This window comes from Melanerpes formicivorus, unplaced genomic scaffold (assembly GCF_026170545.1).
Source record: "Melanerpes formicivorus ecotype bairdi unplaced genomic scaffold, bMelFor1.0.p_v2 SCAF_142, whole genome shotgun sequence".
Classification (NCBI taxonomy): Eukaryota; Metazoa; Chordata; class Aves; order Piciformes; family Picidae; genus Melanerpes; species Melanerpes formicivorus.
In genome coordinates this window covers 226775-241847 of record NW_027142494.1, presented here as the reverse complement: position 1 = coordinate 241847, position 15073 = coordinate 226775, and the positions used below count along the sequence as shown (strand labels likewise).

Sequence of the window (15073 nt, the reverse complement as noted above, 5' to 3'; positions counted from 1 at the left end):
AGGGCAGTGCAGGTGCAGTTCTGGGAGGCATCTCCTAAAGCTGGCACAGCCACAGCTGATGCTGGCTGTGGGGAGAAGCTGTGTGTGGCAGGAGCCACCCCTGGCAGTGCAGAGCAGGGCAGGGTGGGGCAGAGTCCTTCTGCTCTGGAGAGGCTGCTGTGTGCATCAGGGCTGCTCACAGCTGCAGCTCAGCAGCAGGGAACTTCCAAAGGGATGATTCAAGGACAAGGTCCAAGCAGGGTCTGCTCTAAAGAGAGAAGAGTTCCTGACTCTGTGTTTGCAGTTTCCTATTCTGAGGACAAGGGAAAGTGGGGAGTGAAAGAGGGGAAGCAAAGGACCATTCAAGTTGGAACAAGTCCTTGAAACTGGGGAGGTGTACCTTGGAGTGGTCAGGAGGTCTGCTGGGAGCCTCCTAAAGAGCCTTCAGCCTCTGCCTGTGGACAGCAGCAGCAGCACCCTGGCTGCATTCATCAGGATGCTTCTGGCCAGTGCCCTGCAAACAGGCAGGTTTCTGTAGGTGAGTGCAGAGGGGCTGGGCTGGGCTCTGTGAGCAAGGCAAATCCATCACCCAGCACACTCCTGCCAGGGTGAGAACCTCCAGGCAGCAGGGATCTGATCAGGGGAGGAAACTGAACCCAACAATGTTGTGGGAGGGAGCATTCAGACATCTCCATCTGATCCGCTACAGGCCAGATCCTTCCTCTGAGCAAGGCTCTTGGCCCCCTCTTCCCCCCAGAAAAGCCTCTGCCCTCAGGGTCGTGGGCTCCAAGGTGTGAAGCACCTCCTCTGCAGCCAGAGCTCCAGCAGAGGCAGAGCTGCCACAGGAGAGGAAACGCCATTGGGTGTTGCAATGAGCCCTGAATGTGCTGGGCTGGAAGTGTGGTGCTGAGACCTTGAGAGAGGCTGAGACACTGAGTGGTCTGTGGGGGATCCCTCTGCTCTCAGCAGGGTCTGGTGGCTTTTCAGGGAGTCATGAGAGTGTGATCATCTCCAACTCAGCAAGGCACAAGCCCAGAGAAGTGGGGAAGTAGCAGCAGGGCCAGAGCAGCTCCCCTCACTCTGCTCTGAGCCACAGGCAGCCTCTTGCTTTGCAGGTTTCTGCTCTCTCTGTTCCCCCTGAGGGCAGCAGAAATGCTGTGTGTGAGAACTTGTGACAGCCATGACCACTCTGGGTGTGAGATGTGGGCAGCTGGAGTACAAAAGCCTAAAACATTCAGAAACTGCCTTTTTCTACCCTCTCTCCTTAGCACTAGGAGATGCTGAGAAGCCTTTCTGCTTTGGGACTCTTTCCTCTGGAAGTGGACACCAGAGCTTGCTGCTCCACCATTCACCTGCTGCAGAGCAGGACTGACTCAGCAGCAGTAAGCAGGAAGAGTCTCTGATCCTCCCTGCATGTTCAGCCAGCACAAAAGAGTCCAGCAACAGAGCTGGAGGGAGGTCTCCTCAAAAAGAGAACTTAAGTCTCTGGATCAGGGGCTGAGAAATGGCTTTGGTTGTGCTCCATTGACTTGTGACTGCCTTTGCTGTTTGGCTACTGCACTGTGCACAAAGGGCACAAATGTCCAACAGCAGCTCCATCACCCACTTCCTCCTCCTGCCATTCCCAGGCACAAGGCAGCTGCAGCTCCTGCACTTCTGCCTCTTCCTGGCCATCTACCTGGCTGCCCTGCTGGGCAATGGCCTCATCATCACCACCATAGCCTGGGACCACCACCTCCACACCCCCATGTACTTCTTCCTCCTCAACCTCTCCTTCCTTGACCTGGGTACCATTTCCACCACTGTCCCCAAATCCATTGCAAATTCCCTGAGGGACACCAGGGACATCTCCTATGCAGGATGTGCTGTGCAGGTCTTTTTCTTTCTCCTCTTGATTGTAGGTGAGTATTTTCTCCTCACCACCATGTCCTACGATCGCTACGTTGCCATCTGCAGACCCCTGCACTATGAGACCCTCCTGGGCAGAAGAGTTTGTGTCCACCTGTCAGCAGCTGCCTGGGCCATGGGATTCCTCACTGCTCTGCTGCACACAGCCAATACATTTTCTCTGCCCCTCTGCCAGGGAAATGCTGTGGATCAGTTCTTCTGTGAAATCCCCCAGATCCTCAAGCTCTCCTGCTCCACATCCTACCTCAGGGAACTTTGGCTTCTTGTGGCCAGTGTCTGTTTATCATCTCTCTGTTTTGTGTTCATTGTGGTGTCCTATGTGCAGATCTTCAGGGCAGTGCTGAGGATCCCCTCTCAGCAGGGACGCCACAAAGCCTTTGCCACCTGCCTCCCTCACCTGGCTGTGGTCTCCCTGTTTATCAGCACTGCCTTCTTTGCCCACCTGAAGCCCTCCTCCATCTCCTCCCCATCCCTGGATCTGGTGGTTTCAGTTCTGTATTCAGTGGTGCCTCCAGCAGTGAACCCTCTCATCTATGGCCTGAGGAACCAGGAGCTCAAGGTTGCCCTCTGCAAACTGATCCCTGGAAGCTGTTGGAAGCAATAAAGTCTTTGTCTTCTCCTGCAGGGCAGTTCTGTTGTTACTCAGTGTAGGCCCAGCCTGGCTGCTGGAGTTCTGGTTGCTGCTGTTGCTGTTCCCCTTGTGAGACTGTTGTTCCCACACTAATGTCTGTCTTCAGACCATTTCTGGTTCAGTGTTGTCCTGTCTGGTGTGACCCAGAGGCTGCAGACATGAGGAGCTGTTTTCCTTGTATGCAACAGAACAAAGGACCCTGCAGGGAGTTGTTTCTCTGAGTTCCTTCCTCCAAGGCTTCTGTGGAGCTGCAGGGCAGTGCCTGTGTGCAGAGGTGGAGGAGCAGAGTCCCAGCATAGCAGCAGTGCCAGGAAGCCCCAGAGCTTGGGCTGTCCTCGTCTGCTCTTTCTTGCCTTTCCACCCTCTCCTGCTGAGCCTCTGTGCTGGGGCACGGCCTGAGTGCTCCGGCAGCTTGGGCACTGTGCTGCTGTGTGGCAGTGCTGGGACTGCAGGCAGGGACATTCCAGGGCTGCTTCTGGGACAGAGAATCACTGCCATCAGAACAGGAGGTCTTCTCGTGCCTTCATACCCCAACTGCTTCCCATTGCAGACTGCACCTACTCACAGTCCAAACTGGATACCCTGACCCCTCCCAGTACAGATGTGGCCTCATCCCAGCCCAAACTGGATCATACTGTCCTCTACCACTGCAACCTGGGTCCCAGCCCAGTCCAGAATGTATCCCTTGGCTCCTTTCCCAGTACCATGTGCATCCATCCCAGTACAAACTGCACACCCTCATGCCCTCCCAATACAGTCTGTACCCTATCCCAGTCCAAACAGGATCCCTTTCATCCCTACTGGCACACATTAGGCCTTGTCTCAATAAAAAAAATGCATTCCCAGTACAGCCTGGACCCTGTTCCAGTACAAGCTTCATTCCCTGGCCCCATTCCAGTAAAATCTGGTCCCTGTACATTACAGTTATTTTTTTAGCCCCTCCCAGTACAGACCTGGTCACATCTCAGGACAAACTGCATCTCCTCAACCTCTCCCAGCTCAGATGTGGTCTTATCCCAGGACAAACTGCATCACTTTGCCATCTCCCATACAGTTTCCTGTGCCACTACAAAGTGCATCCCTTGGACCCCTTCCCAGTCCCAGCTGCACCCAGCACAGCACAAAGTGGGTATCCTGATCCCAGTGCAGCTGTGGCCTGATCCTAGTACAAATGGGATCCCATTGCCATCTCCTAGCACAGTCTGAGTCTCATCCCAGTACAAAGTGCATCTCCTGAAACCCTGATTCCATCCCAGCACAGACCAGGACTCATCCCTGCAAACTGATCCCCTGATGCCATCCCAGTTCAGACTGGGGCTCCCTCCAGCTACAAACTTAACCTACCTCTGAGCTCTCCCAGTCCTGACTGGGCCTTGTTCCTAAACCAGCTGAACCCTGTGGTCCCCTCCCAGAGCAGACATGGCCTCATCCCAGCACAAACTGCATCATCTTGCTCCATTACAGTACACTCTGGGTCCCATCCCAGTACAAAGTGGATTCCCTGGTCCCTTCTCAGTATCTACTGCACCCCTCTACATGTTAACTCTGTACTCTGGTTCCAACCAGTACAGACTGAGCCCCCTCCCAATACAAATTGCATCTCCTGACTCCCTCCCAGTGCAGACTAAGCCCTGTCCAAGCCCAGACTGGTGCCCTGATCCCATCCCAATATAGTCCAAGACCTGTCCCAGAAACTGAATGCAATGGCATCACCCAGTGCAGACTGGGGACCATCCCAGTGCAAACTGCATCTCCTGATCTCCTCCAAGTACAGACAGGGTCTCATCCCAAAGCAAAGTTGAAGCCCTGGCCCCCTCCCAGTTCCAGCTGCATCCCTCCCAGCGCAAACCAGAGAACAGGACTCCTTCCCAGTACAGACTGTGGCTGCTCCCAGAAAAGCTGCACCACCTGAACCCCTCCCAGGACCAGACTGGGACCCCTCCCAGTACATGTTATGTCCCTTTACCCCCTGCCAGGCAGACTGGATCCTATCCCAGTACAACTTCAGTCCCCTGGCCATGTCCCAATACAGTCTGGGACTCAACCCATTACATACTACTTTTCTTTAACCCCTCCCACCACAGGCTGGGCCCTGTCACAGTCACAACTCCATACCCTAAGCACACCAGAGTCCAGGCTGGGCCATCTCCCATTTCAAACTGGCTCCCATTAACATCTCCAAGTACAGCCCAGGCCTTGTCCCAGGAAAAACTGATTCCACTCATCCCATCCTGTGCTGTTACATATTTTTATCAGTGCTATAGACAGATGGATGAAGACACCATCAGCAAGTGTGCAGATGGCACCAAGGTGAGCCTCTGTGCTGAGCCTCTGCTGGGGCAAGGCCTGAGTGCTCTGGCAGCTTGGGCACTGTGCTGCTGTGTGGCAGTGCTGGGACTGCAGGCCCGGGCTGCTTGTGGGACAGAGCTGTGCTCCAGAGCAGCACTGCCATCAGAACAGGAGGTTTCCTCATGCCTTCATACCCCAACCCCCTCCCACTACAGACTGCACCCACTCACAGTCCAAAACGGATACCCTGACCCCCTTCCAGTATAGACTCAGTCCAAACATGGTTCCTGTAACCTCTCCCAGTACAGATGTGGCCTCATCCCGGTACAAACTGGATCTTAGTGTCCTCTAGTACTGCAGCTTGGGTCCTGACCCATTTCCAGTATAAGCTGTGTTATTGTCCCCATGTATTACAAAGTTCATCCTTTTAACAGATCTCAGCACAAACTGGATCATCTTTGTCCCTTCCCAATGCTTTCTACATCCCTTCACATGTTAACTCATGTGTACTCTGGTTCCAAACCAAGACAGTCTGGGTTCCCTCGCAGTACAAACTGCATCTCCTGATCTCCTCCCAGTACAGACAGGCTCTTATCCCACAGCAAAGTTGAAGTCCTGGCCCCCTCCCACTACCAACTGCTTCCCTCCCAGTGCAAACCAGATATCAGGGCTCCTTCCCAGTACAGACTGTGCCTGCCCCCAGGAAAAGCTGCACCACCTGAGCCTTTCCCACGACCAGATTAGGATGACTCCCAGTACAAACTGAATCCATTTACCCCTTCTCAGGCAGACTGGGAACCATCCCAGTACAACCTGAGTGCCCTGGCCAAATCCCAGTACAGTCTGAGACTCATCCCAGTACATATTGGGGTCCTTAATACCCTCCCACCACTAGCTGGGCCCTGTCACAGTCACAACTCCATACCCTAATCACACCAGAGTCCAGTCTGGGCCATCTCCCAGTTCAGACTGGGTCCCTTTAACATCTCCAAGTACAGCCCAAGCCTTGTCCCAGTCAAAACTGATTCCACTCATCCCATCCTGTGCTGTTTAATAGTTTTGTCACTGCTATAGACAGAGGGATGGAGGCATCATCAGCAAGTGTGCAGATGGCACCAAGCTGAGTGGTGCTGTTGAGATGCCAGAGGGACAGGATGGCATCCAGAGGGATCTGGACAGGCTGGAGAGGTGGTGCCCAGGTGACCCTCATGAGGTTCACCAAGAGCAAGAGCAGGGTCCTGCAGCTGGGCTGGAACAATCCTCACTATCAATACAGGCTGGGGGAGGAGGTGATAGAAAGCAGCCCTGAGGAAAAGGACTTGGGGTGCTGGTGGGGGAGAAACTGGACAGGAGCAGGCAGTGTGAGCTTGCATCCCAGAAGGCCAATGGCAGCCTGGGTTGCATCCAAAGCAGCATGTCCAGAGATGGAGAGAGAGGATCCTGCCACTTTATGATGCCCTGGTGAGACCTCCCCTGGTCTTCCCCTGGTCCCCGGGTCCACTGCATCCAGCTCTGAAGTCTCAACAGAGGAAGGACATAGAGCTGAAGGAGCAGGTCCAGAGGAGGGACATAGAAACGATCAGGGGCTTGGAGCAGCTCTGCTATGAGGACAGGCTGAGGGAGCTGGGGGTGTTCAGACTGAAGAAGAGAAGGCCCTGGGGAGACCTAATAACTGCTTTTTAGTGCCTGAAGGTCACTGGATGGAGAGAAACTGTTTGCAAAGGCCTACAGGGACAGGGGCAATGGCTTCAAGCTAGAGCAGAGCAGATTTGGATTGGATGTGAGGAAGAAGTTTTTTTACCATGAGGATGGTGGAACACTGCAACAGGTTGCCCAAGGAGGTGGTTGAGGCCTCATCACTGGAGATATTCAAGATGAGGCTCAACAGGGCTCTGGGCAACCTGATCCAGTTGAGGATGTCCCTGCTGACTGCAGAGTGGATTGCACTGGATGACTTCAGTGGTCCCTTCCAACCCAGACCATTCTATGATTCTATGATCCTAGGACAGACTGGGTCTCAATGAAGTAAAACTGGATCCCCTCACCCCCTCCCAGTACCACCTGGATTCCTCCAAGTGCAAAATGGATGCTCTGAGCCCCTCCCAGGACAGACTGAACTCCCGCTCAGTACAGGATGCATCCACAGACCTCCTCCAAGCACACACTGTGCTCTCTCCCTGGACAAACTGGACCCATCCCATTTCACTCTGCAACCTCTTCTTGTAGAAATCAGATCTCATGGTCCCCTCCCAGTCTAGATTGGGCCATGTGCCAACACCAACTTTTAGAATAAACCTTTATTTAGAATAAACCAAACCAGGTTGGAAGAGACCTTCAAGATCATCGCGTCCAACCCATCAACCAATCCAACCCACCCAAACAGCTAACCCATGGCACCAAGCACCCCATCAAGTCTCCTCCTGAACACCTCCAATGACAGCGACTCCACCACCTCCCCAGGCAGCCCATTCCAATGGGCAATCACTCTCTCTGTATAGAACTTCTTCCTAACATCCAACCTGAACCTCCCCTGGCGCAGCCTGAGACTGTGTCCTCTTGTTCTGGTACTGGGTGCCTGGGAGAAGAGACCATCATCAGCCTGTCTACAACCTCCCTTCAGGTAGTTGTAGAGAGTGATAAGGTCACCCCTGAGTCTCCTCTTCTCCAGGCTGAGCAACCCCAGCTCCCTCAGTCTTTCCTCATGGGGCTTGTTTTCCAAACCCCTTACCAACTTTGTTGTCCTTCTCTGGACTCGTTCCAGCAAGTCAACCTCCTTCCTAAACTGAGGGGCCCAGAACTGGACACAGTACTTGAGGTGTGGCCTAACCAGTGCAGTGTACAGGGGCAGAATGACCTCCCTGCTCCTGCTGGCCACACTGTTCCTGATGCAGGCCAGGATGCCATTGGCCCTCTTGGCTGCCTGGGCACACTGCAGGCTCATGTTCAGGCTCATGCAGGCACACTGCAGGCTCATGTTCATGTTCATATCACTCCAACAGGGAATACAATCAAATTCCAAAGAGACGATAGTGTAAGGGACTGGGAGGTGGGAGGATAGGGAACTGATCCAGTGCTGCATCAGTGGAGAGGTATCGTGAAACACATCCAGAGGATTCAGAAAAGTTTGCATTTACTGGGCCATCAGTTAATAAGGCAGAACCTGCCCAATGATATCAATGGGTAACCTTGCCTCAAGGCATGCAGAATTCTCCCACCCTGTGCCAAATGTATGTGGCTTGGGCTTTGTCCCCATTTAGACAGACTCATCGTGACTTTCTCATCTATCATTATATGGATGATATTCTAACTGCAGGAAAGGAAAAAAGTTAGATCCTAAGACAATACTCTCTGAGCTTTAACCCATGTTAGAAAGCAGAGGGTTGAAAATAACACCATATCAGAACTTGCAATTTCTTGATAGATGGCAACGCTTACAATGCCATGGAAGCTATGCCCCGGCAGTCAGCAGACCTTTTACATGGTGTCACTGCTAACCAACTTGTTGGGGCAGGACTTTTGCTAGTTCAGATCAGCAAATGCAACTTTCTGATGAGGCTTTACAATTAAGTCAGGATTTAGTGATCAAAGAGTGGCTGAGAATCCAGGACATTAAATCTGATCCTGCGCTGCTCACTACTTGTCAGGGTCCAACAGGGCCATTTGGTTCCTTTGTCGATACCTTACCTACGGAATTCAATACTAATCCAGATTTGACTCAGGAGATGAAGGTAAAAATGCTGGGTGTTCTGGCATTTGACAAGGCGAACAAAAACAAAACTAAAAAATAAAACTAAAATTTAAAAAAATTAATTAAAAGGAAAAAAGATTAAAAAATAAAAATTAAAATATATTTTAAAAATATTAAAAAGATATAAAACAACAAAAAAAAGATTAACAAATAACATTTTTAAATAGATAAAATAAATAGATAAGAAATGAAAATTAAAAACAAGAAAATTTTAAAAAGTAAATTAGACTAAAATTAAAGAAAAAAATTAGATTAAAATTAAAAAATTACAAAGAATAGTAAAAATTATAGATAAAAAATATATATAATGAAAAAATAAATTTAAAAAAATATTAAAAATAAAAAATTACATTAAAATTACAATAAAAATTACATTAAAACATTAAAAAATAAAAATACAGAAAATTAAATTTAAAAATAATTTTAAAAAATAAAAATAACATTGAATAAAATTAAAATAAAAATTTAAATAAAAATAAAATAAAACTAAAAACTAAAATGAAATACAATTACAATTAAATAAAAAAATAAAATAAAATAATAAAAATATAATTAAAAATAAAAATAAATAAAAAATTAAAATAGATTAAATTGTAAAAAATAAAAAAATCAAAGTAAAATAAAAATAAATTAAATTTAAAATTTCAAAAATAAAATAATGATTCAAATTTAAAAATCAAAAAATTGAAATAAAAAATTAAAATTAAAAAGTAGATTAAAGAAAACAAACATACAAAGAATAAAAATTAATTAATATTAAAAATTAAAAACAAATTATATAAAAAATAGAAAAAGTAATTAATTTTTTAAAAAAATTGAATTATAAAAATGGATTAAAAATGAGTTTAAAAAAAATAAAAAAATAAAATAATTTAAAAAGCTAAAAAATTAAAATAAACAAAAAATAATATAACAATTAAAAAATAAAATTAAAAAAAAGTTTGCAGTATACATAAAAACCCCATAAAAAAGTAAAAAGAGGATGTATATTTTATAGCTAAATGTTTTTAGTGACACCAGCAAGAAATGTCTACCCCATGTCAACTGCAATCATCACAACAAACAACGGCAGAAGAATCAAGACCATGAGCACACAGCATTTCCCATGCAGTCAAACATCAATCACAATAACTGCTATGATAATCTGGGATCAAACAGCATCACTCAGAAGAATGTACCACAGCACCGTGTGAATTAGGACTGAATATTGTGGTTGCTTGATAACTTTGTATTCTCTCTTGTTAACTAAGTGTGCCTCTGAATGTAGACATCCTAGAAGATACAGTTTCATCTTTACATTTTGCTCAGTAGAGATTATTAACAAAAACAAAGGGGGAAAAGAGAGAATACCCCATAGCAAAAAAATAGCTCATGGCAACCCTAGAAATGCTGTAACCCTAGAAATATTAACCCTAGAAAATGTTGTAACCCTAGAAACATCAACTTTGCAATGTGCTGTAACCCTCTCACCACAAGACAGCACGAACACGGCACAACTGTCATGAAAATGACAATCAGCAAACCTGCTTAGCACTGACCTCAACGACAGTCACGATAAACCAAGATGTCAACAGAAAGCATCTAACTTATAACTGAGTGTCGTGACTGCTTTACTGTTGTGTGAACATTAAGAGATCAGAATCACTAGGATGAGCAAAACCACATTATTCTGTGTAATTTTATATTGGGCAATGCAATGAAGCTCTTTTGCTCTTGCTGCTTGCCTGCAAGTTTTCTGTCTGTGAAGCTAGAGCCTGGCCAGATCTACCTTTACAGATTAAAGAAATCTTGCTACCATTAAACAATTCATGATTTTTGACCATCCTAGAGAAAATAAAGATGCAACATAATCCTAAAGCAGATCGCAAAAGACAGTGCTAAGGATTGCATTTGTGCCTCAATCTCTGTGTGCAATGCATTCAGGCATAATCAAGTCTTCTCTGTCAATAAGAGGAGTGAAATGTAAAGATCGGAACTGTTAAGATCTAAGTTCTTCTTTACAATGTTTGTTATCTTTGACCATGTATTATGCCAACTCTGTAGAGCATTGTAACTAGTTCAACTTAAGCTTTGTGCCTTGTATGGTTTACATCAGTCTGTTAGACATGCTGCACTACAGGACTCTTGCTTTTGCTACACAGCTTAGCTTTACCTTGCTTGCTTCTGTGTTTGCAGTAGCATCTTGTATGGGATGAGAAGAACTCCCATGACCAGATTGCTCACAAAAACAAAAAGGGGGATTTGTGGCAATGCCAGCAACAAGCAGTGTGAGCTATCTGGCAGTGCAGGCCTAGAGCCTGACATGGTGGTTGGCCATGCTCAGCATAAATGCAGAGTTAGCTAGCAGTGGAGCAAAACAGTGCTGTACCTGCAGCATGTAACTAAAACAAGACACTGGTAGCTATAAACATGGGCAGTTATCTTGGGACAACAGGACATGCACCTGCATCAACAAACCTTGCGTGTCGTTAGTAGTTGGACCAATAATCTATAATAGTGCGATGTGTGGTCACTCATAGGGAACCAATGAAGCTATGCCAACAGGGCACTCCGAGTTTATATAAGTGGTAGAAGTTCCCTTGCTACGCACTTCTGCCTTTCCTTTCTCTTCTTCTTCTAAGCTTTACTTTACTGTGCTATACTCACACCACAGGCCTGCACCATAGGCCTGCAATACTGGAACAATAAAGAAACAATACTTGATCATATTGGTCAGCCATATTGATTCCAATCTCCGCTGCCCCCATATTCCCATAGTCCTGTTGTCACCAGTCTGGCTCTGCAGAGACCATGGAAGACCATGGCAAAGGTTTGGCTGAGGTCCAGGCACAGAACATTTCCTTCTTGCCCCTGCCCAGACAGGTTTGATGATCTCTCGTCCTGCAAGGGCCTGGAGATGGCTGCAGTAGTATGTGACCTATCACTTTTGACCCAGCACCACAACTGTGCTGAGGGTGACCAGCCTGGAGTTTGCCCCACCCTCTTCTTGGCCTTCCTGAAGATGCCTTTTCCAAGGAGCAAGAACCTCTCTGATGGTTCTGTGCACATTTCAGGGCACAGCCCAGGAAAGATGATGTGAGCAGACAGCAACATTTGCAATGAGCCTGTGCAGAATACCTGAGAGGAATCTCCCTGGGGCAGTGAGGTTTGTGTTGCAGTCACACACAGAAATGTCAGAGCTCTGTCAGGTGTCCACACCTGAGCTGGCCTCATAAACTGCTTCTGCAGCCCAAGATGTTCGGACAGAGTTTTTCCCCATCCCTCACACAGACTCTGCACTGCAGCAGGCAGAGTGTCCCTGGCCTCCTGCTGCCCCTGTCAGAGGCTGGGAGGCTCCTCACACCTCCGGTGCCTTGGTACCCCAGCAACAGCTGATGGTGTTTGTGCTCACTCAGGTTCCTCTCACCCCACACACCATGTTCATGCTTGCATCTCATCTTTGCAATGCCAGCAGCCACTGCTGACCTCCTGATCCTGTGACCTGCAACTGGGGGACAAAAACACTTTGCAAGCTGGGGAAAGCCCAGTGGTGGAAATGGTGGTGGTGAGTGGCTAGAGCAGGATGATTACCATGGGACAGCTTCCCCAGGCTGTGCAGTGAACAGAGACACAGATCTGAGCCTCCTCTGCTGCTTCTTCAGGCCTCTTGCAGGAGGCCTGTCTGTGTAAGGTCACTGCTGTGTGCCCCAGCCCTGCACACTCACACCGTAGCTGTTCTCTGTTGTTGGCATCCCTGGGACACTTTCTTGGGCCTGCTCTGGAGAGAAACTTTGGATGAAGCCCTAAGCCTTCAGACTCTGCCCTGAGCAGATCATCTGTCTTTGTGGAACTGCTCTTGGGGGCCAGCTCAATCAGAGTAGTTCCCATGGCCTGTCCCTGCCTGTGGTCACAGAACAATGACCAAGCTGCCACAACACTCAGGGCTTGCACTGACCCAGGAGAGGCTGGAAGTGGAAAGAGAGTCCAGGTGCTGGTGCTCCCTGGCAGTGCTGGTATGCCAGGGGTCTGTGTTGATAGGTTGGACTCGATGATCCTCGACGATCCTCGAGGTCCTTTCCAACCTAAGTGATACTGTGATACTGTGACTCTTTGCCCCTCTGCCTCCACACACAGGACCTGCCCCTGAAGCTCCAGAGGAGGCTTGGAGGAAGGTACTCAGGAAACAAAACTGTTGCTAAAAGGCTCTTTATTTATTTCCCTCCTCCAGATCTGCACAGCACTTGGCCTAAAAGCTCTCATGATGTTCTGGAGGAAGGACCTCAGGAAAGAATTTTAATGAAAAGTTCTTTATTTCTTAACCAAAGAAAGAGCAGAGGTCCTGCTGCACAAATTCTTGGTCAGCACAGCAGAGAATGTGTAAGAAAAGGGATGGCAGTTTTATAAAGAGTAAAACAGCACCACCACCAAATGCAGAAACCAGGCTGGGCCTGCACTGAGGGACATCAGAACTGCTCTGCAGAAGTGTTTATTCCTTCTGAAAGCACGCAGTGATCAGTTTGCTGAAGGCAGCCTTGAGCTCCTGGTTCCTCAGGCTGTAGATGAGTGGGTTCACTGCTGGAGGCACCACTGAGTACAGAACTGACAACACCAGATCCAGGAATGGGAAAGTGTGGGAGGAGGGCTTGAGGTAGGCAAATGAGGCAGTGCTGAGAAACAGGGAGACCACAGCCAAGTGAGGGAGGCAGGTGGCAAAGGCTTTGTGGCGTCCCTGCTGAGAGGGGATCCTCAGCACTGCCCTGAAGATCAGCACATAGGACACCACAATGAACATGAAACAGAGAGATGATAAACAGACACTGAACACAATAAGCCAAAGTTCCCTGAGGTAGGATGTGGAGCAGGAGAGCTTGAGGATCTGGGGGATTTCACAGAAGAACTGGTGCAGAGCATTGCCCTGGCAGAGGGGCAGGGAAAATGTATTGGCTGTGTGCAGCAGAGCAGTGAGAAAGCCACAGGCCCAGGCAGCTGCTGCCAGGTGGACACAAACTCTGCTGCCCAGGAGGGTCTCATAGTGCAGGGGTCTGCAGATGGCAACGTAGCGATCGTAGGACATGGTGGTGAGGAGAAAATACTCTGCCTGAATTAGAAATACTGAAAAGAAAATTTGGAGAACACATCCTGCATAGGAGATGTGCCTGGTGTCCCACAGAGAGATGGCCATGGATTTTGGCACAGTGGTGGAGATAGCACCCAGGTCAAGGAGGGCGAGGTTGAGGAGGAAGAAGTACATGGGGGTGTGGAGGTGGTGGTCCCAGGCTATGGTGGTGATGATGAGGCCATTGCCCAGCAGGGCAGCCAGGTAGATGGCCAGGAAGAGGCAGAAGTGCAGGAGCTGCAGCTGCCTTGTGCCTGGGAATGGCAGGAGGAGGAAGTGGGTGGTGGAGCTGCTGTTGGCCATCTGCTGCCTCTGCCCATGGAGACCTGTGCAAGGAGGGAAAGGCAGTGACAAGTTAGGGCACACTTCTCTCAGCTTCATTGTAACTCCTGACCCTGAGCTGCATGAGGAATGGATCAGCTCATTCCCCATCACTACCAACCAGTGATGGTTGATCACAGCTTCATATGCAGCAGGGACCCAAAATTGCCAGGAAGATTCCTCTGGTGTCAGAACAGACAGTGACCAACAGCCCAATCCCACGGAGTGAGAGTCCAATGGAGAGGTGGAGAAACAGGGAAGAGGTCTGCAGCACTGCACAGACTGTGATGGGAACAAAAAAGGCCGTCTCCTTACCCAGCTGTGCTCTCTGCAACTCACAGGATGGAACTGAAGAGCTTTTCTCCTCCTTCTGTGTGCACACTCCAGGAGCCTTCAGATGAATGTCAGCTGCCAAGGTTGTGACTCCTGACCTGGAGCCCATATCTTTGAGGGCACTGCCTCTGCTGGGTAGAAGAGGAGAGCAAAAGGTTGCATTGGGAAATGTGTCTGCAGTGCAGAGAATGGCACAGAGGTGCCTGATCCCCCTTGCCAGGGCATCTCTGACAGCAAATCCCTCTCCCCTCACTGCCCAAGTCCCTGCTGCCCTCACCTGTCCCTGCCAGGATCTGCTTCTCTGTGCCCAGCTCTCCTCCCTGTCCCTGCTGACAGAGACCTTCCCACCTGCTGCGTGCTCAGCTCTGCCCTGCAGACCCCTCCCAGCAGCAGGATACTGCCCAGGGGCAGCTCTGGGTGTGTAGGGGCTCAGAAGCAGATCAAAGGCTAATGAGAGTCTTCTCTAGAGTGGAGAAACAAACTCTAGTCTCACAAAGCCCTCCCAGCACACCAAGGGGATCAACATTCAAAGCCAAGACTCCTTCCCTTCCAGCAAAATGCTGCCTTGATGCTCTTCTGGAAAGCCTCCTCAGAAATGCCCAGTGGGGAGCCAGGACTGTGAGCAGCTCTGGCCAATACAGCTCCCTCCCCACAGCACAAGGACCCTGCCCTGCCCTGCCCTGCCAGGGCTGTCTCCTGCCACCCACAGCTTCTCCCCACAGCACTGTGTGGAGCAACCTGGGCAGGCAGAGGGCTGAGCCTGGCAGGC

At 49.1% G+C, this 15073-nt stretch overlaps 2 protein-coding genes across 2 annotated transcripts; one reads left to right on the top strand and one right to left on the bottom strand.

The window, feature by feature from the left end:
• Nucleotides 1–1558: 1558 nt before the first annotated feature.
• Nucleotides 1559–2491, top strand: LOC137456907 (olfactory receptor 14A16-like). Its single transcript, XM_068168596.1, has one exon. The coding sequence runs from the start codon at nt 1559–1561 to the stop codon at nt 2489–2491; it is 933 nt and encodes a 310-aa protein (XP_068024697.1).
• Nucleotides 2492–13020: 10529 nt separating this feature from the next.
• On the bottom strand, nt 13021–14019 carry LOC137456906 (olfactory receptor 14A16-like). The gene has a single exon (XM_068168595.1). It carries the CDS (start codon nt 13951–13953, stop codon nt 13021–13023), a length of 933 nt encoding a protein of 310 aa, XP_068024696.1. The 5' UTR covers nt 13954–14019.
• Nucleotides 14020–15073: the final 1054 nt, after the last annotated feature.